Source organism: Opisthocomus hoazin, chromosome 3, assembly GCF_030867145.1.
Source record: "Opisthocomus hoazin isolate bOpiHoa1 chromosome 3, bOpiHoa1.hap1, whole genome shotgun sequence".
In the NCBI taxonomy this organism is placed as follows: domain Eukaryota; kingdom Metazoa; phylum Chordata; class Aves; order Opisthocomiformes; family Opisthocomidae; genus Opisthocomus; species Opisthocomus hoazin.
The window spans coordinates 50,693,419-50,716,757 of record NC_134416.1 but is presented as its reverse complement, the minus strand read 5'-3'; the positions used below and the strand labels follow the sequence as shown (position 1 = coordinate 50,716,757).

The 23,339-nt window shown below is 43.2% G+C and overlaps 1 protein-coding gene across 1 annotated transcript in view; it reads right to left on the bottom strand.

The window, feature by feature from the left end:
* KLHL14 (kelch like family member 14) overlaps positions 1-23,339 on the bottom strand; it is a 62,840-nt gene that overhangs the window by 27,468 nt on the left and 12,033 nt on the right. The window contains exon 2 of the mRNA XM_075416232.1: positions 18,643-18,764. Coding sequence (XP_075272347.1) covers positions 18,643-18,764 — 122 coding nt within the window. The remainder of the gene's footprint in view (positions 1-18,642; positions 18,765-23,339) is intronic.

The following is a 23,339-nucleotide window of genomic DNA, read 5'->3' as shown; positions in this document are numbered from 1 at the left end:
AGTTACAGACTGCCATTAGGCACTGCAGTGCACATCTCCTCTGGCACCTCTTCGGTTATTTATGCTGGCATGGTCCTTAAACAGCTAACCATGACACTTCCCAATTGCCCATCTGGCTGAAGGTTCAGTCCCACAAACACCAGAGACCTGCAGAAGCTACCACTGCAAGAAGCATTTCTGCCCTTTTTTGCTCCAGGTCCCATACTTCCTTGCGATGGCTGATGCATGCATGCAGCCAAGCAACAAACAAGCAAGAACCCACACTATTTTTTTAAGGTGCATTGAATTTAAACCAGATCTGTTCCCTACTAAGCTTCCCTGCCTGGCCTCACAAACTGGAGTTAGTAGGAGCGTGAGGCCCTGAGAAGCAAAGGACTGATGTACCACCAGAAGCACCAGCTTGCATCAGCTTATCATCAGCTTACCCTCTTTGTGCCAGCACAGCCTCTCCTCGGCACCCCCCAGGGAGCCCTTTCAAACCAATAATCTGGTGGAAAAGTAACCCAGAAACCAAGAAAGTGTATTTCCTTTTTGGTTTAATGCCCTGAGCAGGCTCACCCATGAGTTCCAGCACTGATATGAAAGAGAAGAAGGACCATGGGATGAGGTTTGAGAGGAAAGGAACTTGAAACAACAGCAACAGCTTCACCTACGATACGGCAGCGCAGGGGATGATGTTGCCCTACGAATGAACCAGGTAGCAGCGAACAAGACCTCTGACTGCAAAAGGCTGCTTCCCTTCTGGCAGGTGTGCAGGGAGAGGCTGGGGGTTGTGGGAGCAGGTGGGACTTCTCACAGTTCAGGCAGCTGTGCCCTGAGCTGGATCCTGTCCCTGCCTTTGCCACGTGGTTTTACTGTAGCGCCAGACAAGTCCCTTAAGCTAATTTTTTCCACAGCTACCTGTTTCCCCTGCTCTGAGAACATTAATTGTGTTTCATTTTCGGAAAGCCTGATCTGATCCCTGCGTCTGATACACAGGAGCGCTCTGTGCTCACGGCTGCAACCAAAGTAGGTGGGAGAGGCAGTCTGGAAAGCAAAGTCTGAGGGATCTTGAAACGAGCACCCTAAAATAAAGGACACCTTTGACTTTAACCTCCTTGCACCTCTGTTCCTCCTCTGCAAAATGGGGACAATGACAGACTCTGCCCCTCACAAAGAAGATGGTGCAAAAACACCGTCACGTGCCAATGAAGCAGTTGGCCCCTGTTGTTGTGGACACTATGGAAGGAAACCTTGAGAAAAAATTCTGTCTTCGTAAGATTTTAGCAGTGTGTGACAGACAGGATCTACTTGCCGAACAAAAACCAAAATACCACGAGGACAAATTCAGCACGGTCCCTGCTGTGCACTGACATGTGACAAAGAATAGTGTGTGGTGTCATTAGAGATCGTATCTTAGCGCTTATGCAAACAGAGGCCGAATGAAGGCTGCAGAAGCAGCTCAATTCTCACACTTCCTAACTCCGGAGAGCTTGCTATCACCTCTCTATCGCTCTTTTCCAGCTTAGTGCGAGCCCCTCACGTGTGTCTGCCAGGCAGCCAACGCCTGCCTTACCCTGCACTGCTTCAGCAGCTCTGCGTCACCCAGGCAGGTCTTGTGGAGTCCGAAGTCCCCCAAGCCCACGGCAAGAGTTGCAGGAGCCCTCCTCTCCTCCTCCTCCTCCTCTTCCGTTCCCCTCTGGGTGGCAGTTCGGGGCAAAGCCACTAGATAGGGTGCAGGGCACTGGCTGCCCCCTCCCCGGGAGAGGCATTTCAATCCTCCTTTGGCTTCGGGTTTTGCAGCCAACCGAAAAACGATGAGTTGAAATGCAGCGCAAAAAAAAGACATAGCCAGCTTCCTCCCAAGCAGTGAACTTCTGCTTGTTCCTCATGTTTGGCATGAAAGGGAAGAAATCAGACGGAGCGCACAAGCCCCAGTGAAGGCTTGGCATGCTGATTCTGGAGGGTGCTGAGCCCCCCGGCTCCCGCTGCCTGCGACGGGCACGGCGGGTGCTCAGGCTCTGGCACGGTTATCAGTTGTACCTGCTTTGCCTCATCTTGTCTCAGCTCCCCGAACCCAGACCGTGCCAGGATCAGTCAGTGATTCTGCTGGCAATCCGCACACATCTGCTTTCCCCCTCCCCGTGCCAGGCCCAGCGAAACACAGCAGGCACAGTGCCCTGCCCTGCCAACATGCCACCAACCCTTGATCCCTCTCTTCTTCATCATGACCTGGAAGCTGGGTAAAACAACGTGCTCGCTTTGGACAAAGAGCATGCTTCCTCATTACAGGGGTAAGGAAGTGTAAAGAGGACGTAAGGAAACTGCGACACAATAACATAACCTACAGAATTAAGGGGGGGGGGGGGGGGGAAGAATATTTGCTAAAATAGTCACTCCTTTCCAACAGAAACATAGTGTTTTACTCAAGGTTAATCCCCAACTGAACTCCATAAAGGTGGCCAGATCTCTCCTCCTGTCTCGATTTTTTTGGGAAGGCACAAAGATGAAGTGTGCCTGTTCCATCAGGAGTGTGCAAAAGGACTGGTATTTAACTGCGTACAAACTCCTCCCGAATCATAGAATGATTTGGGTTGGAAGGGACCTTAAAGATCTTCTACTTCCACCCCCCCTGCCATGGGTAGGGACACCTTCCACTAGACCAGATTGCTCAAAGCGCCGTCCAACTACACCTTCTTTCACTCTTTCCCAACTGCTTACAAGAACTGTTCCTCTCGAGGCATCACCCATCCCAGCAACACTACTTGTTTTTAAACCTGTATATAAAATACAGCTAAGCACTCCTTCCCAACATCCAGCTTCTGCCAGCCTCCTACAAAAACACAAGATATCCTAGATCCCCTGTACAGTACCTTCTAATGACCTGGCCCAGCCTTGCAAGCTCCTGCAGACTCCTCTGCTTCTTCTTCTTCATGGCCAAGGGAAGGAGAACAACAAGCCACAATCATTTGGAAGTCAGCCTTTTAATTTTCTTTCCTGGTATGGGTAGAGAAAGTCTTTCTCCCCCTCAGCAGAGGAAGGCTACCTGAAGGCAGCTGCTGGGGATGCTCCTAACATGGGACAGCAGCACTGAGAGGGGTAAGCACACCCTCAGTTCTCCTCTTTATCCCAGCAACAGGATAACTTGCATTTTGCAGCCTGTCACAGCCAATGCTGCACAGGCCTATATCCCTGCCAGTGTTTCAAAAGCCATCTTGAAAGAGCCACGCACAGGAGTACACCCGAGTGGCAACGCAGCACTTGGTTAGGCAGGGTTACATCTCTGCTGTGAACTGGGAGACGAGCATGGGCAGATTTGTGCTGCCCAACAGTATGTCCTGTCACATACCCTGCAGGTAAAAACTCTACTCAGCCTTCATTCCTGATGAATTTGGATTTTCACAAACAGATGAAAAAAATGTGGCAGAAAAAGAAATAAAATGGAAATAAAATAAAAACCTGCACTTGTGTTCTTTTTTTAATTCATTGCAAAACCACTGACAAAATGCGCAGTGCATCATTATCAGACATTAATACAGACTGACCCTGTCTGAGGAGTTTGCAGTCTTTCTATAAATTAATTAAGATAGAATATAATCCAAAGTGCAGTGCATTTGCTCATATATATTCATCTGGACACTGCTGATCCACATCTGGCTAAAATAAATGTGTTTTTACACAAACTAGGTTACACTGATAAAAACAGTTTTGATTCATACTACAGAGCACGAACAGATAATCAACAAAATTGCTGTGGTTTAGCACTGTGCTTGTGAAAGTCACCACTTGTCAGCCGGGCTGCAGTAATTGCTTCCAGTCTCTTACAATTAGAAAAAGCCACTAGCTTCAACTACCTTAAAGCACTGATTAGATTGTTTAAAAGAGCACATTTTACCTTACATTTGTAACCACCCAGGAACGTGAGCACTAGCCAGCATTATGGCTCAACTAGTGGTTGCTACCCTGGAGAAAAGTAGGTGAGCTGGTTCTCTTGTAATCCTTTAATAACAACAAAAATTACAAAATTGGATTCAAATTCCACAGACGACAAACAAGCAATAACAGCAAGTACCTGCAAAATGAGCTGGTGAAACCAGCCTACTCCTTATGCCAGTGTACCTTACTTACACAGTACAAAACCACGGAACTCTTGCACTGACTATACCTATCCCAAGAAGCAGTGCGGCATTTTCACTGGAGAAATACCTTCATTAAAATTCTGTAGAGTCCTTAAAGCTGAACTTTAGACATTGAGTCTGCAAAGACAGCTCCATATGATCAGCTATATACAGACTTTCAAATGCTAAGTCCTCTGATTTATTTTGTTTTCTGAATTAAAGAAGTACTTTTCAGCATTCTGCAATATGTAGAAACTCTGAGCAATTACAAAAACCCGTTTGGGACACTTGCTGAGATCAGTGTCACTGGAGGTTCACAAATACATTCATTCCCATTGCAGTACGACGGTGCATAAACATGAATACTAAGCATTTTTGCGAAAATCTTGTCTTCAAAACATATTACAAATCTTGTGGGCTTAGTCATTTGCTCCTTACTCTACCACACAAGTGCTGATAACCCAAAACATTTTAAAAAACTACAATCCAGACCACTAAATCCAAGACACTACATATGCTTGATGCCCCTTCAATTTACTTTCTTCAATTTACTTTCAATTTACATTTAATTTTCAACGATAAGATCAAAACCTCCCATTCAAAAAATCATCAGTTGAATCACAAAGCTTTGTCTTCATATACTAAACGTGCAAGATCAGAGATAAAATTGTTGGCAGCCCTGCTAATGTAACTCTGCAGCAACTTCCCTGAAATAATCAGAATGAGGTAGGCAGTTAGGCTTTATTTAGACACATGACAAAGGGCAGTGTTATTGCTGCGCTCTGGGGGGACAGTCCCAGGGTAGAACTGTGAGTACCGAAACTGTTACGGTATGGTATAGCGATACCTGAACTAACTTCATGCTACTGACTTGGCCCCAGCTGGTATACTGAGGTTCTCTTTTGTTTTAAAGGTCCCAGCGGGTCTGGGGCCTGAGATCCGCAGGCGCTGTACCCACCACTGTCAGGAAACAACACGCTACAAAGTCATACAGAAACGACCAACAAATGGGTAAATCAAATACTTCTTTCCAGATTTTTAGTATCCGTCTATGGGTTGCTCCAATGGACAACGACAAACCATTTTTAAGTACAAGAGACATTAAATTTATAATAGATCGTGGATTGGTATGAAACTGGTCCACACAGTTCACTTTTCTTACCTCTAACAGCCCAGACTCCCCTTTGCTTGCGTTTTTTTCCTGTGACATTTGCATGACATTTTTGCGCCAGCCTCTACAGCCCACCCAGGACAAATTCCAGCTGCAGCTCTGGCATCTGCCCTCCTTGTCCAGCTACGTAACCCCCAACGAACCCAACCAGCCAAAAGCAGCCGCTCCTTCACCCTGCCAGCACCCTCCCCGGGCTTCCTGACACCCAGAATTGGTGCGCGATCGTTAGTCTTCCAGTGTTTTGGTGCTACCTCTACAGCCTTACTTCTGCAAAGAAGAGGAGACTTCCCATCTCTGGCCATGCACCCGCGGGCAGCTCCAGCACCCCGCTGCTACGTAACCCTCCCCCAGCACCCCACAAAGCCTCTGAGTGCCAGGGAAAATACACAGCTCTCAAGAACACTTTTTGCATACTGCAAAAGGGTAATCAGTGAGTTCAGAAGCAGAGGCAAATAACTGTGGTATCGTATGGTGAAATGGCCAGCACTGGAAGAATTTTCTTTGTGAAAATCAATAGAAGGTGATAGATCAATAGAAGTTTCTTTTATAAAAAACATTTTCTCTTTTATAAAAAACATTTGTGAGTTTAGCATTATTCAAACAAATTCTTCTATTATTTAAAGATGTATCTTCATTCCTGTTGAGCACTACTGGTTTTGTGCCATGTAAAGGCAGAGGACTTTTCTCTAAGCAATCAGTCATTCTCTCTGAGGACAATTAATTATTTTCCAACACTGAAAGTTTCAAATGAAAGTCCTCAAGTGACTGCAACTGCTTCAGGCGGGCACCAGCGCTGTTCTACCTGGGAGGAAACCCCTTTCCATGGCAGCCCTGCCTCTCTGAGAGGAGGCCAGGCTCTTAAAATCCAGCAGCTGGGGTGAAGCCAAATCATGGTTTCATGAAAAGGGACACTACATCAGGGCTTTACTGCTGTTGTAGATCTTTGCAGTTAAGAAAAATCAAACTTCTGAGTGCTGAAACGATCATTTCTTGGAGCTGTGCTGGAGAAAGCCCAAGAGCTGACAGGAGGACAGTGGCTCCAACCTTGCTGGATGAAACATGCCCCAGTGCAGAAAGCCCCTGAAGCACTCTGCACATTAACAAGCCGGAGGCTTCAGTGCTGTATAAACCCTTATATGGGGCACCTCTGCCCCAGACGTATCTTCCTTTCCCGGAGCTGAAGTCAATGGGAGCCAGTAAATGCCCAGCTGATTCCAGCTGTTGTGATTCTGCTGAATAAAACAAAAGTTTAAATGAGCTTGTGCAGACATTAGTGGTAATGCAGCTGGGAGACAAGGACAGCACGGGACTAGCCAGAAGGCTGGGATTTGGACACCACAGATCATCCAGCTCTGTGCTCCTGGCTGCCACAGTGCTTACAGTAATTGTAGTTCTCTGGAGAGAGTATACAGATAAACTCTGTCCTATGTTAATGCACCGTCATATAGAGTTGTTCACAGGCAGTACTTAGTAAAGTACTTAAGCATGTATTTAAACACGCTGCTGAACATCAGTGTGATTAACACTTTGCTGAATTAGAGATATGATATGAATACATTTTTCTGCTGTTGTAATTTTTCATTATATACACTTATAAGCTGGCCATAAGGATTTTCTCTCAGTTTTGCATCCAGCAAATGAGTTAATTTGGGAGTCAAATTCTGCCTTAGTTACGCCTGCACAATGCCTTTCACATGCATGAGGGCAGAAGACTGCTCCATGACCTTTAATTGGACTTCTTTCTTGCTAGTCTTTAATGATTCATTTAGGAAAAAAAAAATCTGGTTCTTTCTTCCTGATCTGGCAGCTCTTTGACACTCCTTTCATGTCATTTCAATCAGAAAAGCATCTTTTACATATGGTATATATGTTTGTTAAGTCTGTGCACATACAGCAGCTATAATTCTTGACCAGCAAGCAAGCAGCTGTTGGTGAGTACAGACCGGAGCCATACACTCTGTACTTCTGCGTGTAAAACCAGAGGAGAGGGAGGGGAAGAGAAGAAACGTGGCTCTTGCATCACTTATCACAGCAATTCTATTTAAATCCATATTAATGACTTCTAATAACATAATTTGCCAAGCTTCCCCACCTGAAAGTGAAGCAAGTGCATCTCCGTCTCTCACTTTTTCCTTTCCTGGTTAACCCAGGGAAGAGCGTTTACCATCCTTAAGTTTCAAGTTCTGGAGTAAAATCTTTGTTTCTTTTTTTTTTTTTCCTCTGTTTTTTCTTAAATAATCAGACCATAAAGCATTGACCTACCTGTATACATTAAGGTGCTGGTTATTGTCCTCCCTGCAAAACAGTCACTCCACTCGCATCTATTTAGTTTTTACTCACAAGGAAACAACCATCATTTAATAATCGAAGCTGCAGCCATCTCAGAGTTGAAGACTTTTTTCCCCCTAAATTAAAGCTAAATCGTGTGCATTAAATACATTATCTACATGTAACAAAATGATTCCGTCACAGATAATTTGTTACTGAAAACGACAGGCTCACATCAGGCACTGGAGGCTCTGGGTGTTTGCTGAGCTCAGCGAGTGTCCAGGTAGGCTCACTCGGGTTCGCAGGTAACAGACATTCACACAGGGAAAAGATCCCAATTCCCTTCTGCGGTCCCTCTCACCAGCTCCCAAGAAACTCGTGTGGCGGTTTCTCGTCCCACGCCTCAGCCCTCAGAGGCAGCTCATACGGATAGAGGTTAGCTCGGGGCACCTCAGCTGGAAACCAGCCACCCCCTCCACTGCCTCCAGTGGCAAGACCACCCCACGCTGGGCTTTTGCTGCCCACCCCAGTCCACCGACATCATCTGCTCAGCTCTTGCACCCTCAAACGCTCCTGTGACATGACTTACTGCGCTCGACACCCTGCCTCAGCGTCCTGTTATAAAGAGACTGCTCTGGGAGACTGTGACAACACCTCCCACCCTTCACGTGCACTAACGCAAGGAACTCGGAGCAGCTGCAGCCTTAGGGCAGCGCTGGAGGAGATGCTGGCGGAGGACCGGAGGCATCCCACAGCACAGGACCGGAGGCATCCCGCGAGCGCAAGCCCCCCGGCAGCAGAGCTGCAGGCTGAGCAGGGAGCTCCAGGTCCCAAGCCACGGCTCCTGAGAAGCCAGCAAGGCTCCCAGACACCTCTAGGGGAGCTCCAAGTCACCCCCTTTTTTTTTTTTACCCTTGGGGGTGATTTATTCACAAGCAGAGAGGGCACGGTCATGGGGCAAAGTAGGGTAGCTCGTACTACAGCTGCCTTTGCTGCTCCTGCCCGGCAAATACTAGAGGACATAGCTTGTCTAGATTGACGGGAAGGCATATGTTAAAGCAATTAATTCATTTGCCCTAAAAGATTGAGGCCAGGCCAGGATTTGTACCTTTCCTAGTGCTCAGTCTGATCTTAAGCAATGGGATTTCTACCATTTCCCATGGGAGATTATTCCACAACCTAATAGATCTCAATGTCAGGAAGTTTTTTCCTGATATTCAGCCATAATTCATATCCATGAATTATGAGCTTCTGTCGACATCACACCCATTGAGGCATTCCTAGAGCCTGCTTCATTTAAAATTATATGCTCTAGTTATGCAGGGCTTCTGTGTACTAGGGCAAAATGCTTTTTCTGCAGGTTAATTCATTACTATTCAATTTGTTAACACTTTTTTTCTCAGTGTGAACAGTCATTCTGCAGTTGCATACCCTATACTAGCACAATCCCCATTTGAGAGCAGAATCACGATATATAAATATGACAAAACAACACACCAAAAACCATCCCTGTAAAGACCTATTAGTCTGTTCCTGCAGATACTTACTCCAGCATTCAGTTAAATGAAAGCAGTAGCTCATACAACACCTGGTATGAGACAGAAAGCTTAGAAAAAAACCCTCTCAAGTCTGTAACAAATTTTGTTTCTGTCTTAAACAGAGGGAAGGTATGGGAGTAGGGGACCCGGTAGGGAAGGGGGAAAGGATGGGGGAGGGAAGGGAGGAAGGAACTTAATCAAGCTGTGAGAAAATAGAGGAAAATTGAAAAGAGAATGACTTCCTACAAACAATGAGCCACCACAACACAATAAGGACACACAACAGCAAACAAAGTTGAGAATGCAAAATGTGCACCTCTTGCCATTAACACCACTTACAAAACCGAGAAAGCTAAGGCAGGCTTCTGAAATCTGTATTGCAAACAATTGTGTACAAAGCACTTCTCGGAAGGAAACTGCCTTTTGTTTTAAGTACATTTGAGAGGAGAAAATTTATAAACCATGTATCAACTTCTCAGAAAAGTCTGAGGATTTCTAAGAAAATTTTTTATGATTACATTTCACCCAGTTAGCAGTGCTTTGCCATCCTGTTTGCAATCCATTGGTACATAAATAAAATGTCACATTAGATACTGAAAAAAAGGAATGCTTTCTAAAGTAAGCAACTAGAGATACACCAGAGTTCATTTTCATCTCCATACATGCCTAGCTCCTATTAATGCTACATAAATCCCAGAGCAACTAGATAAGAATAAACACATAAATTTTGCCTGAAATCATCTAAGAAACAGAAAGCCACGTTTACAGTGAGCACTAAATTCACACAATGCCACATAATTCTGCGTGGAAGTTATTCCAGATGGCTGATTTTTTAGAGGCAGTGGCCAAATAGTATTAGGGGACCTATACCAACAGATCTGGTGAGAACATTTTTGACGATACTTCCTTTCACTAGAAATTGTGCAACTTTACTGAGATCTGTATCTAGCCAGGTGGGCACTTGCTTTGAACAGAAGATAGGACAATGCAGTTCCCCGTTGCTCCTGGACCAGGATATGTGTGTTCATAGCAGACACACGATGCCCATAGGCTGAGATGACTCAAAATGCTGCAGATTCTTTAGGACTGTGTTAAGCCCAAGTACCTATGGTCTGTTGCTCACATGGGTTTACCGGTGAAGTCACAGCAACTTGTTATTTGCAGCTATGTGGTTTCTGGTTTTGTAGTTAGCCTTGCAAAGCTGGACAAAATCTTCTTTGGTGGGGCTGTGAAATACCCACTGGGACATACATGAGGGATTTGTAAGTTGTACTCTGACTTCAGCAAAGCATGGACTCAAACCTCAACTGCCTGCCTCTTCACCAACCCACAGGAGATGCTGAGATGAGAAGGGATGTTCTGATACATCTCTGGTTTTGCAAAAACATTTGAAGGAATTTGTTTTCATTTTGCCTTGGAATAAAGCTGTAGAAGTCGCTGCAAGATGGAACTGTCATCCTCAAGCCATTTGTAAAGATGTGTAACTCAAGGTGAAAGATGAGGCAGAAAAAAGTAAGCTCTGTGATCCAGGAGCAAGGATTTGAGTCAAAAGTTCTGATGTACTTGCAAAGATATAGCAAGCAGCAGCATCTCCAGGAACCATTCTTTGCAAGACTTCTCGGCAGAAGCCTGACACTGACATCTGCTGTGGAAATGGCACAGATCATCTGGTAACTCATCTGTCTTACACCTGTCACCTTCCTTCTTGGAGCCAACCTCGCTCAGCTCTGCACTGTCCCGGCGCCCTGTCTAAGAACATCTTGGAATAGGGTTGTGTCCTATTCTCTTGTCCCACTCAGGTTTTCAACCACAAACAGTCCTGGCTGAGCGCAGGCAGGGAGCAGGACATTGGGTAACACTTCTGGACTCTGCCTGAAAGTAACCATTTGCTAGCAGAGTTTCTGAGGATGAAGGTGAGCAGATGCAAGCATCTTTCTATATGCGGAAGAAAAGGGACAGCCTGGTTTCCAGAGAGGTGGGTGTTCACAGGACCAGAACAAAGGGCAGAAAGTAGCCAAGAGAAGCTGAAAGAATGCTGAGGGCTTCAGCACAAACAGACTGAATGCAGTGATAAGACTGGCTGTTTCAAAGACACACCACAGCAAGATATAAAAGGACTGGCAGTACACGAAGAGAAAGCTATCCAGAATCTGTAAGACATGAGGCTTACAAATAAGGCACAGAGTACAGAGGTTATCACAAAAGATACACAGTCAGTTAACACCTGTGTAAAAGCAGAAGCTAATGATACTGTAATAAAAAAAAAAAATGCACAGAAAGAGGGCTGACATTTCTTGAATGTTACCTCAAATGGCAGTGCAGAATAAAGTATTTAATGCACAAATACAGCATTCATTGTGAAAACATGCTATATTTTCCCTCATTCTCAGAGCTCTGTCTTGCTCTTAGATACACAGGCATGCACCATTAATGGCACTTGCATGGTTGAATTCCCATGCATCATCCTCAGAATGGGAGTTGTGGCTAACCTCTGGTATGTCACACGTAAAAAAATACTCTTCACCATATTTCTGTTTCTCACTTCTATATTCTCACTTCCCTGTATGTGTAAAACATGTGGCTTATTGGCAGTGTCTGACCACCTTGAATTGATCTCCTAAATCCAAGCTTAAAGTTGGACAGCAACACCAACCAGCCAACTTTCCTGTGGATGAATCTCTCTTCTTTTGTGACTGTATTTTCCTGGTTTTGAACCTTTTAAAAGGGTCTAAATATAAGGATGGAAAATATAGATGGTATTTATGTATAAAATTAGTGTTTGGTGCAATCAGTGTGTTTATTCAAGGCGGATGCATATAAGCATGTTCATACATGTACTTGTAAGGTTCTACATACGTCTACTACGTTTATTAAATCTGTCTACTGGGTAACATAAAGACTTCTGCCTTAGCAATATGCTAATGCTTGCTCAAGCTTTTCAATGCAGTGCTGAAACCATCCTCGACACAGCACTGAAGCAGAAGCTGCTGGGTAGGTGGAGTAAGCAAGATGAAATTTATCAGGGCTGCCAAGAAGTGCTCATCAAGATGCATTTTTGATTAACGTAAGTGTGCACTATTCTCACAAGTGACAAAAAAAAAGGGGGAAGAAATTATAACTGGCATATGTCAAGAAAACCTGTCCATCCGACTCAAGTCACTTTTTGCAAATACCACTTCTGCTGTTCAGTTACAATTGACTGAGGATAAAACCTTTGCTTCTAACACACTATCATTCTTCTAAAAACTAAAAGCTCTACAGTGGATGAATTTATTTACTTGAAAGACGTAACATTTCCAAAGGCACAATATGTTCTAGGCATCTAGTGGTACTTAAGGTGACATTTTAGCCTTTGAAAATTTCTCCTAAAAACCTCTGATGTGAGCATATAAATCCTACTGTTTGTCTTGTGAGTAACCAACTAGGGAAAGAGAAAACTGGATAAAGCACTACAACACGTGAAAGACCAAGAAGCTCTTAGTGACTCCAAAGTCATTTCAGAAAAAGAGAGGAACAGGAGTTTTTTTACCAATTTGCCCAGGAAGGACAAAGCATCACTCCGTATAGGAAAGGCTGATACAACTAAGCACCACAGAATTGCCAAAGAAAACAGAGAAAGAAAGAAACATAACCTATTCCAGCAGAAATGATACAGGCTTGGTAGTGAAGTGACCCAGGTTCTCTGATGCTGACCATGACACGAAGCAAACCATTCTACCTTCCTTTTACTTGACTCCCCTGCGGGTAAAATGCATAAATAACAATGCTGAAAGGGTTTCTAGAACCACCAGTATGCCTAAGTGCTGGCTGACACTCAATGCAGTGTTACTGAAGATAGAAGACTGCTGTACAGGAGGCCATACTGTCACAGAACATATTAAAGAGAAATTTAAAAAGTCAAAATGACAGAAATAAAATGATGCCGTATTCATACCAGACTACCTGCAGTGGAGATTGCCTCATGAAAATGAAAGCACAGCCAACCTGGGGAAGGAAGGAAGGAGAAGGCAAACCGCCTTTATCAGAGCATCAAGGATGAAAAGGTTACCGGCTGCTTCTTATGATCAGTGAGTCAGAGGAAGACAAATAATTGACAGCTCCTTGATACTGTGTGATTGCAGCTGGCATGAGGGAGAGAGATGGAGAAGGAAATCAAAGTGCCTGATTCATTGTTTGTCCTTACACATGGACCAAACACAACAGATGTAAAAAAAGTACCTAGCAAAGGGCAGGATGGTCAAGATAACTAAAATAAGACCAAGGAATAACTAGAAAAAGAAGTAACCAGAAATGGGGTACTGGTCATCCTGACTAAAAACTCTCCAGTCTGGTGACCTTTTAGACATTTCCGTCTTTCCTATCCAAACATATCGTTTGTATTATAATTGGCAATGACATTGGCTTTTACACTGGATTAAAATCCAAACCTAGTGCAATACCTAAGCATAAATGCATTATTGCCCCTACTTGTATTTGCCACTATTTTGATGCTCATTGAATCCTCTGCGTGGTTTCTGCAGATGATGGGGTTGGGGAGGGAGGTTAAGGAATGTTGCAATTAGCATCTTACTGAAAAGCAAAGTATCAATACGAAAGAAAGATCTGCTGCAGTTGCAGCTTCACATGGATGGAACGTGCCATGGAAGAGTTCAGTAACATTTCCAATATTTTACCCTTTTGTGCTTTAGAGAAAAAGGAATTTTGCACAGAAAGGAGGATTCACTGTATATTTAGAAATCTGTAAGACACAGTTTCTCTCCTACTCATCGCTTCTAATCAGACAGATGGATACATTGCTACGGAAAAAATACAAAAAAACCCCACCCTAAAACAGTGACTGCATCATTTTTATTTCTTTCTTGCATTCTCTGTTCACGTAGCAAGAAATTTAATTCCAGTTGGATCAGTCTCTTGTGATATTTTTTTCTTTCATTTAATACATTTTTTAAATGCTTAGAGGCAATATGACAGAAAAGCACGTATTTTTTTTGCCCTAGTTTATACCCATCATCTTTACCATTACAACAAGACAAAAGCATTAAAGTAAAATTAATCATGTCAAAAGATTTTAGCAAAAAACAAGGGAGACCATGCATAAAGCATCGCTTTGTCTAGTGTGAAGTCACGCTCTGATTAAAAACATATAATGAAAGTGAAAGTAATACATCATTGCCTTAGCAGTAGGGTTTTTGGGATAGCTACGCAATTCTGAACACAAAAAATCTTTATAGGCTCTGGATTTTGAAACTTGCAATTATTACAGAATAACTCTAACAAACAAAACATTGTTTCACTTCCTTAAAGTTTAATTACTCTTAAATAGTGCAGTTAAAACAAACAACCAAAGGGGTTCTAGGATTAAACAAGGACTCCTGGCAGGACTGTAGCTGGTAAATAAAACCGAAGCAGCACTGGCTGGTTCTGAGCCATGAGACAGGAGGTGGTGACACAGAGACCCCTCCCCCCGACACTGCCCCGCACCCAGTAAGCGGTTATGGGGAGTGAAATATCATGGCACGACTTTTGCTGTTATGAAGGGCTGCCAAACGCCTGTATCAGCCGTTAACTTTGTGTCACTGGCAGCAGTAGCCTGTTGCTGCTACGTGACATAGGTAGCACCCAGTTAAAAAATGAACTGGTGTTTGTGCACGTGTAAGCAAGCCTGAAAAGAACCCACGCAGTGAAGATCTGTCCACTGTACTTTGCCATGCAGTCTGTAAAAGCTTCTACTTTGCTCAGGCAAATTGACTGGGCAATAATAAATGTTCCAAATTATACAGCAACATGCACATTATGAATCTCAGATTAGGACTGTGTCCACATCAAGTAAAATTAGGTGGCAGAAAATGTTTGTAAAATGCCACCTACTTTCTCCTTTTTTTTCTTTATTCTGTCTCTATTCTTTGTTTCCAACACAGAAAAAACCAACTCTCTGAGAAATACCAGACAGGAAAAATACAGACAATACTAGACTGTGAAAAACCTACCGATCCCTCGAGCCATAGCATTCTTGCCTATAGATGATGACATTAAAAAATTGGAAATGGGTGCATGCTTCCCCTCCTCTTCTGGATCTATGAGCAAGGCAAGTTGTTTTCCTGATACCTTTAGAATTACTCCCATTAGTACTGATGCATTTGGTGCTTTGGCTAGCCAGGCAGAGAGAGGTGGGCAGTATCCCCTGCCAATAGATCTAGTCTTGTCGCAGGAACAAAATGAGATTGCTACTCTGCTGAGCTGTCATACTTGATAGCTTGTGCTGTTCCACCTGCAACTGTCTTCATAGCTCCAGCTGCAGTGCCACAGCTTACATGGAGTCAGTAGTTTCCGATGGCTGATCTTTGCCTGTTCCTTATGCATCACACAAGGCAGGACACAGAGCCCGAAGAAACTGAATGGCTGCAACAGCCACTCTCCACACCGAGAAGAAAAAAGGCAACAGGCAAGCAGCTCCCTCTCAAACGGCTCTGCAGGCCCTGCTGAGTAACTTCTGGGGCTCCTCTCAGCAGAGGGTGGCGAGAGGAGATTCGGTCTCCCCTCATTCACCTCTTCCTCGACGGCCCTGCCACTGCACCCAGGACTAAGTGTTTGCAAGCTTCTTTCCCAGCTTCCCTACCCCTGAATGCCACTGGCACAGACAGCAGAAAATCAGTAATGTAGATGGGTTTGGAGGAGGGAAAGGGGAATTTCTGTGCACTTTTACATTGCATCAGCAAGCCTCTCAGGGCAAAGCCTGGCTTTTTGTTGGTGCGTGGTGGAGTCTACTGGAGTGCAGCAGTTTAAAGAAAAGGCTTTTTAAACACTCGCTAGTACAGGAAGAAATCAAATACACCTAAGGTGACAGTAAGATAGAACACCCTAAAACACCAGACTACAAGGACTGAGATTCTTCCCATCACGGAACTTCATGAACAGGACACGGCTTTTGCTCTGTCCCTGATCACCAGGGAGCAACCTCCTCACCTGCACTGATGAGTTGGGGGTGAACTGGCACCTCAGGACTGACAGCACTGTCTAAACAAGTGAGAAAGAAACAGAAAAAAGATCTTCCTCCTTTACTGCTGATTGTACATCTCATATGAACGAACAGACCAATTATTTTCCAAAACTGTGGACTGGGAGAGAGGTAAAAGGGCGAAGGAAGGAAATAAATGTACTTCCAAAACTGCAAAAAGTACATGAAAAACAAAGATAGAACAATGTCGTTAAATTCCCCCACACCATAGATGTCATAGTATGTTGCTACAATACCATGACTGCACTGAACTATCACCATGTGATAATATGGTTAGTCTGTGGTCTTCCCTAAAACTGCTCAGTCACAGTTTCTTCAAGTCCTTGCACTCCTGTGCTGTACACAATATATTTACCCTTCAATCTTTTCTTGAAAGGACAGGACAAAAGTTCTACTCCAACTGGTCATTACTTCCCATCCTCTCTTGTATTAAGTTAGAAAATAAAGCAGGATACTTGAAACTCTTATTTCAACTTCTAAAAAAAAAATATTTCTAACATTTGGTGAATAGTAATAATACTTTCTAAGAAATCATGCTTGTTAACATCTAGTCTTTTTCAATGTGAAAAGACATCCTTGGACAGTAGTCCAGGCCAAGAAGGCACCCTTTTCTAGCAGTTTATTTGTAAATACAGGATTACTCATGTCACCAGAGGGCTATGTATTTGATAGCCACTGTCTTAGCCGACACTGACACAGATCCTGGGACCTTCAGGACTTCCAGTGCTGAGCGCCAAGTGTTTCAACATGAGCTAGCTAGTACTGTAACAAATGCATTATCTTTTAATCATAGCACAGAGGTTACATGCATTAACCAGGATGGAAAGAGAATTTTTGTCTAGTATTTGTTAGTATTTGTTAGAGCTAACACAGAAAAGACTACAGTCTTTTGGTAAAATTACCTACAATTGTTCAAAAACACCTCTCAACACTGCCATAGATGGTGATGTTATTCAAATACCAGTGACGGATTTTTAACCAGAGCATTTAGATATCACGCCTCTGGGTCCAGTTTCCCACAGTCTTGAAGACAGCATCACAACGTAAGTAACCAGGAATCGAATAAATTTCATTCTTACAAAATCTGACACAGCTACAGATAGGCAGATTGGAAATAAAGTATTTTACTTTAATTCAGTGGAGAGTTCAGACCCTGAAGCAAGAGATCCATTTCTCCTGCCTATCCTGGTGAGCCACTGGATTAGACAGATCAAATTCAAAAAACCCAAACACTTCTGCCTTCTGTAGTGTCATTGATTTTTCACTGACTTATCATCTTCAGAACTTTCTTAGAAGTAGCGTAGAGAGGTGAGTATCGTATCTCATTATTCCGAAAGACATGAAGCACAGTATGTTCCTTAGTACAGCTGCTGTAGACTTTTCCGATGTACAGTTCATACGATCGTTTGTAATTGCGATCCTTACACAGTACCTTAACTATTAGTCCAGGGCATTTATACCTAAGCAGTCTTTATGTTGCAGCGCTTTGAGAAAGGGTCCGAAATTTTCATGGGAGAAAGCAACTTGCAAAGGCATCATTTCAAGCCCTGCAGCACAGCAGCCTTTTTACTTCTTTTTCATCCTAACCTGTCCATATAACATTAATGTGGATGTATCCCATTAAAGGGCTTTGGATAAGGGATGAAGAACAGAATTCTGTAAAATGTATTTTAGTGGGGAAAAAACGCACATCTATTAGGAAATCCAGGTTTTACCAGTTGTCCAGTTTTAGAAGTATGGCTTTGATTTATGGATCAAAATTGCTCATTTATTATTTTATCTATACTGCTTTGGGCAATTTTGACAGTTAAAATTTAGTTTTATTGACCAATGCAGCCAGTTTAGCCACAAGGGGACTAATGCACACACAGCCTGCTGCCCTCAAGAAGCTATGATTTGATTCCATGACCAACTCAGACTGGGAATAGCAACCAACATAACAATAAGTTCCAAATCTCAATGCTCGAGGCAAAATACTTACTCTAAAACACAATCAACCTTTAAAAGGAGGTAGGAAAGAATTTGTGATAGGAGCCTCTGTGCACTGTTTATTGTAGCTGATATATTCCACCAATGCTTCTGTCAGCAATGGACGCAGAGCAGTACAGAGGAAACCTTTCTTTAACGATTGTGGACAACAGATAAAGCTGGAAGAAGGAAATGAAAATGCGAGAGAATAAAAGGTGTGCTCTAGTACTATGGCTTACTAGGGATCTGGCTGTGAGAAAACAGTCTCGAACCTTGCCTTTTTTTTTTTTCCTTAAACCAGATTTTATTCATATGTACATAAATATGCATGTATTCATGTTGCAGTATAAAAGACTTGCAAGTTTACTTAAAAAACTTACTGGAATGATTTTAAGCCAATGTTAATTTAGGCCTATCCTATTATAAAATTAGCATCTTCTGCAATCTCAATTTATTGCTCCATTGTGAAGCCCCTTGTGATACATAAACAAATCTCTCAAGAGAAACAAATCAATAAAGTGTCTAATTTGATTAACCATGTTTTTAAATTCATCAAGACAACTGTACAAAAATAAAACCACTTACTTGTCAGTATTTTCCACGTCTTCTTTTCATCATCATAATACTGAACCAAATTGCTGGGTAGCCGGTCAGGTCCGGGAGGCAATCCTCCAACCAATAACAGCATTTTCTTATTGGAACGAATTCTTCACCCAAAACAAGAGGAAAGATGAACAACCACATTACTGAGGAGTATTTTTAGTGGCAACAAAATCATAACCATCAAAAGAATGTTCACTGCTTGCAGTTTTCTATTTCATTTTTTGTGTTTCTTTCCCCAATCATGTCTCAACAATTTTTTGAACCAAGCAGAAAAATGATCAGAAAAGCTGCATATCTCTCTACTCACGGAATAATAAGCTTCCTTTATGCAATTTGTTAGAGGTTCATTCTAGAACGACCTTTTTCTTATATTATCCCTTTAAATCATCACTCTTTACAGCTGAATACACATGAAATGCTCTGGAGTTGTACTAAGGTTAAGCATTGAAGTTGCATGTCAAAAATCGTATTAGTCAAAATCATTATTATAAGCCATTCTACACTCAAAGAACCTTGAAAAAATTAAGGTTATGCAGAGAGTTTGTGAGCCAACTCTTTAATCACACACTGAACTTCAGATCTATAGTTTCGTACAATTAGCAGCGCTGAGCTAATGGTTATGGGTTAAACGCTACTTACAAGCACTTTTGTTTGTTTAATTTAGTCCAGACTCTCGCTTTCCCTCTCCCCCCCGGCTCCCCCCTTCTCCTTGCTCTCCCCCTGTGCACCACTGGCTATAGCAACACCAATTGGTAAAAATGAGACTGTGATGTTGTTGTGAGCCTCCCCAGAGTGGAGCCCTGCCAATGCTTGCCACTGATCCAGCGGCATGAACCTGCTCAACTGTGCAAAGTCACTCTAATTCCCTCCCTCTGTTTTTCTACCTTCTCCCCCAGGGGGCAAGCACTGAAAGGAGTGACTACCCACCCATCAAGAGCTGGCAATTCGCTGCCATTAACCGTGACCGTGATTCCCAATCTGCCTGGCAGTTCTTAAGAACAGGACTGCAGTGTCTCACGCGCAGTAAAAGCGGTTATCTGCACCCTGGCCTCCAACGCTCCACCTGATGAATGTACGGTTTCTTTGCAACATTAAGGGATTTAGCACAATTGTAAGTGAAAAGAGGAGGGGAGGCCCAGACCCCCAGGTGAGCCCTGATGCTTTAGTAGTTGCTTCGCATATAATTGAGCTTTCATCAGTTATACTAATCTTGGGTGCGATAATGCTGAAATAAACGTCTATGCTCAAAATGTTCCTGCAAAGTAGGAAGGTGATGTAGCCTGGGAAAAAAGCGCACCAGTGCAAACGGATGTGCAGGGGGACCATGCATCTGATGGACAGCACCCTTGCCAAGCACCAACATTTTTCCAAGCACGACAACATCACTGCAGCAACCTGTGTGTCAGCCTGCAGCAAACACTCTTGGTCAAGCAAGGCAGAGAATGCCAAAACCCAAAGCCCATCGCCACAACGGCACGCAGCGGGGTCAAACCACTGCCTGGGAGCTCCAGGCTCCTCAGCAGCTGCTCTACCACCAAGGCACACCAAGGTTGGCTTAGCTCCAACCACCACCCAGAACGACAGCTGGGGACCCACCAGTTTACATTTGTATCAGGACTGCACCCCTTCCTTGAGAAGATTGGGCAAAATGAACTAGGTTGTGCTGTAGTCACGTGCTACCCACAAGGAACCTCCTTCAGGAAGGGACCACGCAGCCGAAGGCTTAATGCACATGACGCTTGGGAACAAAACCTTCCAAATGGCCATCCAAAAGACAGCTACAGACTGCAGGTACATCTGTCACAAGGATGGCCAGGGGACTATCTGGCAGATCGCCTTGTTTGTTTTTCAGTTGATTTAGGGCTCGGAGAATGTCCTGCTTGACAGTGGAGGAAATGAAACCCTCACCGCAAGGGCAGGAGTTACCCCACGGGGGCAGTGACACTGCAAAATAGTCTCCCACACCGTCCTACCCCCCTGCTTCATTCCTGATGTTGGGGGGAGACCCTGCGGTCCTCCAGTCTTTCTGACAAGCCGGCCTTTGACCCCTGCACTGAACCTGCTGCGTACTGTCAAACGATGACTGTTACCTGCCCACCGGACTGCGTCTGTGTAGGACATCAGGAACTGTCTCGTGATCACTGTCGGCACCGACTCCACTCTGTGTGACCAAGCTCCGGGGAAAGCTTTCGTAAGCATTGCCAGCATCTTGAAATGCTCAATCTCCCCAGCAAAGTTTTTAATGAGAGAACATTTGATAAACACTATGCAACACAGGGGTATGATAAACTATTTTTGGTATGAGTTAGGGATGACTGCACATGTAACAAGTGGCAGAGCACACCAGAGCCATAAGTCAGTTACACATGGCCATCCCTAACGAGAGAGAATAGATTGTTTATTCCAACCCTCTTGTGCTGTATGTTATATCACAATCAGCTCCTTGTGCGTTCTAAAATTCAGAATGCCCTTGCAAGGTTTACTTGATAAAGGAGTTTATTTTGATTTTCATCTTTCATCTGTAAACCTCCCTTCTAACTCCAAAGCACTGTGAAAAACCAATGAATGGCCAAGGCTCAATAGTTAAGGTGAAGAATGAAATGTCAGATGTAACTCTCAGTTCCCAGACTTTGGCAGCTGCAACTATCCTTAACATTACTTTTTCAGCTAAACAATCTGAGAAGCTACTGTTTCTTGAGAAGGAGCAGCACTGCTATATGGGAATGTTTAAAAAATATTTAGCGTTTTTACATGTCTAAAATGGGAAGCAGCATAAACAGAAGTCCCTAACAAAAGTTTACTAAGAACTTAAGAGCCAGCACAGTTTCTGTCAAAAGCACAGGGAACTCTCACATGGCAAAGAAGAGATGGGTTCTTTTACTCAAAGTATCTAAGTAATCTGTACTGAGAGATCTTCCAGTGAACCAAGTCAAGATAATACAGTGACTAAAGATATGCATGTTTTAAACTGATGTGTTTTCTTGGAGCCAATTCTGCTTTTTAAGTTTTGGTGTGAATTGCTACATTCTAGGTTTTGAAAAAAAAAATCTCTATTACATTATATTTGTGTTTCATATTGCACTGAGCAGTACTGTTAAAATCTTAAAACACATCCCAAAATACCAAAGACATGGAAATGATCACTGCTTATATGCAGAAGACTTTTCCAAATATTAATAAAAATGTAACTCAGTGAAACACTACGATGAAGTAGGATTTTAAAATATGTGTAATACCTTAGCAAGGTAAACTTTCTCCCTTTGTTGCATTATTACATGTTTGCTAAGTTGATAACTAAAGATAACCATGTGAAACCCCTGCATTATGTCTGAAACACTCCCTTTTCATAGTCCTTATTTCACATTTACACTCAGTTACATACTGTGGTTCACAATGTCCCTAGCAAGGCCATTATGATAATCTTGTGTTCAATTAACAGCAGTGGGTCCTGATCAAGGAAGGCTAAAATAACGTTAACCATGACAAGGCAGGCTGATGTCATGGCAAAAAGCTCAGATAAACTTATCCATACCTTACCTTGAAAGCATTTCTTATACCTAAAATCCAAAATTCTAGTTCTCATTGATGAACATACACATGTTGGTGTTATTCTTCACACACTTTGCAGATTTGTTCTGCAAAGATTTTAAAATACTTACTTCACCTTAATTAAGTTCCTGGGTGCCCCATGTGGTGTGAAATCTACTTTGTCTACTCAGAAGACTGGAAACCAAAGTATATTTTAAAGCCAACATTTTCAAACTTGTATCATTCCTTCAGGCAGACAAATCTAGGAGTTTGAGAACTCATGTAAGCGGCCTCATTTTCAGAGATGTTGAATGCCCATCAACATACCTGAACCCTACTCACTTCAAAGGTAGCAGCAGATGCGCATCAGCTCTAAAATTCAGGTCACTAGACTAACTGTGAATACACAGGGCAAAATGCTGAGCCCAAGACAGTTTGTCAGCTCACAAGGAATCAGTAGAAAAGACAGTAACAGACTTCAATATTCCTGACAACCACTCCCACCCAGAGCTCCTTTGCAACCTCAGCAGCCTCATGTTAATGGAAAAAGCACGAATGGGAAATACTCTTCTTGTACCTCGTTTTTCTTTATTAGCATATCCATCAATCTTGCACTGATAGGTTTTTCTTATCTGGGCAATTAGTAGAAGTTCATTCTACCAAGGCTGGCAAGAAAGCAAATCCCACCAACATCAGGTTTGCTCCAGACTCTTCCAGTTTTTAAACAATGCAATAAGGCTCCTCTCTCTGCATTAGCAAATGCAAAGGATTGAAAGAATAGAACAATGACGCAGCAATCCCATGGTTCTTCATGCATTCGGTGTAGTGTTGCACATTAGAAAGAAAACTGCATCTTAGACATACAGGTGATCATGGTAATCAACGAAAAAAACCCCAAACCTATCCAACTATACTTTCCTCTTAACGCAGGGCTATAATAAAACCGAAAACCTGGATCATTGACTCTCTTTTAACACAGGCTATCACGATGGCCTAGAGTTGTGGAGCGAGCCAGGTGGCTCTTCAGACCAGGGACCTCACAGACACAGGATGACGCCTCGCTCCTGCTTGAGCTCAGACCTTAAAAGACAGCAGAGCCAAATCGAACTTCAGATTTTTGCTCACTGCACACGGGCGCAAGGAACAACCGG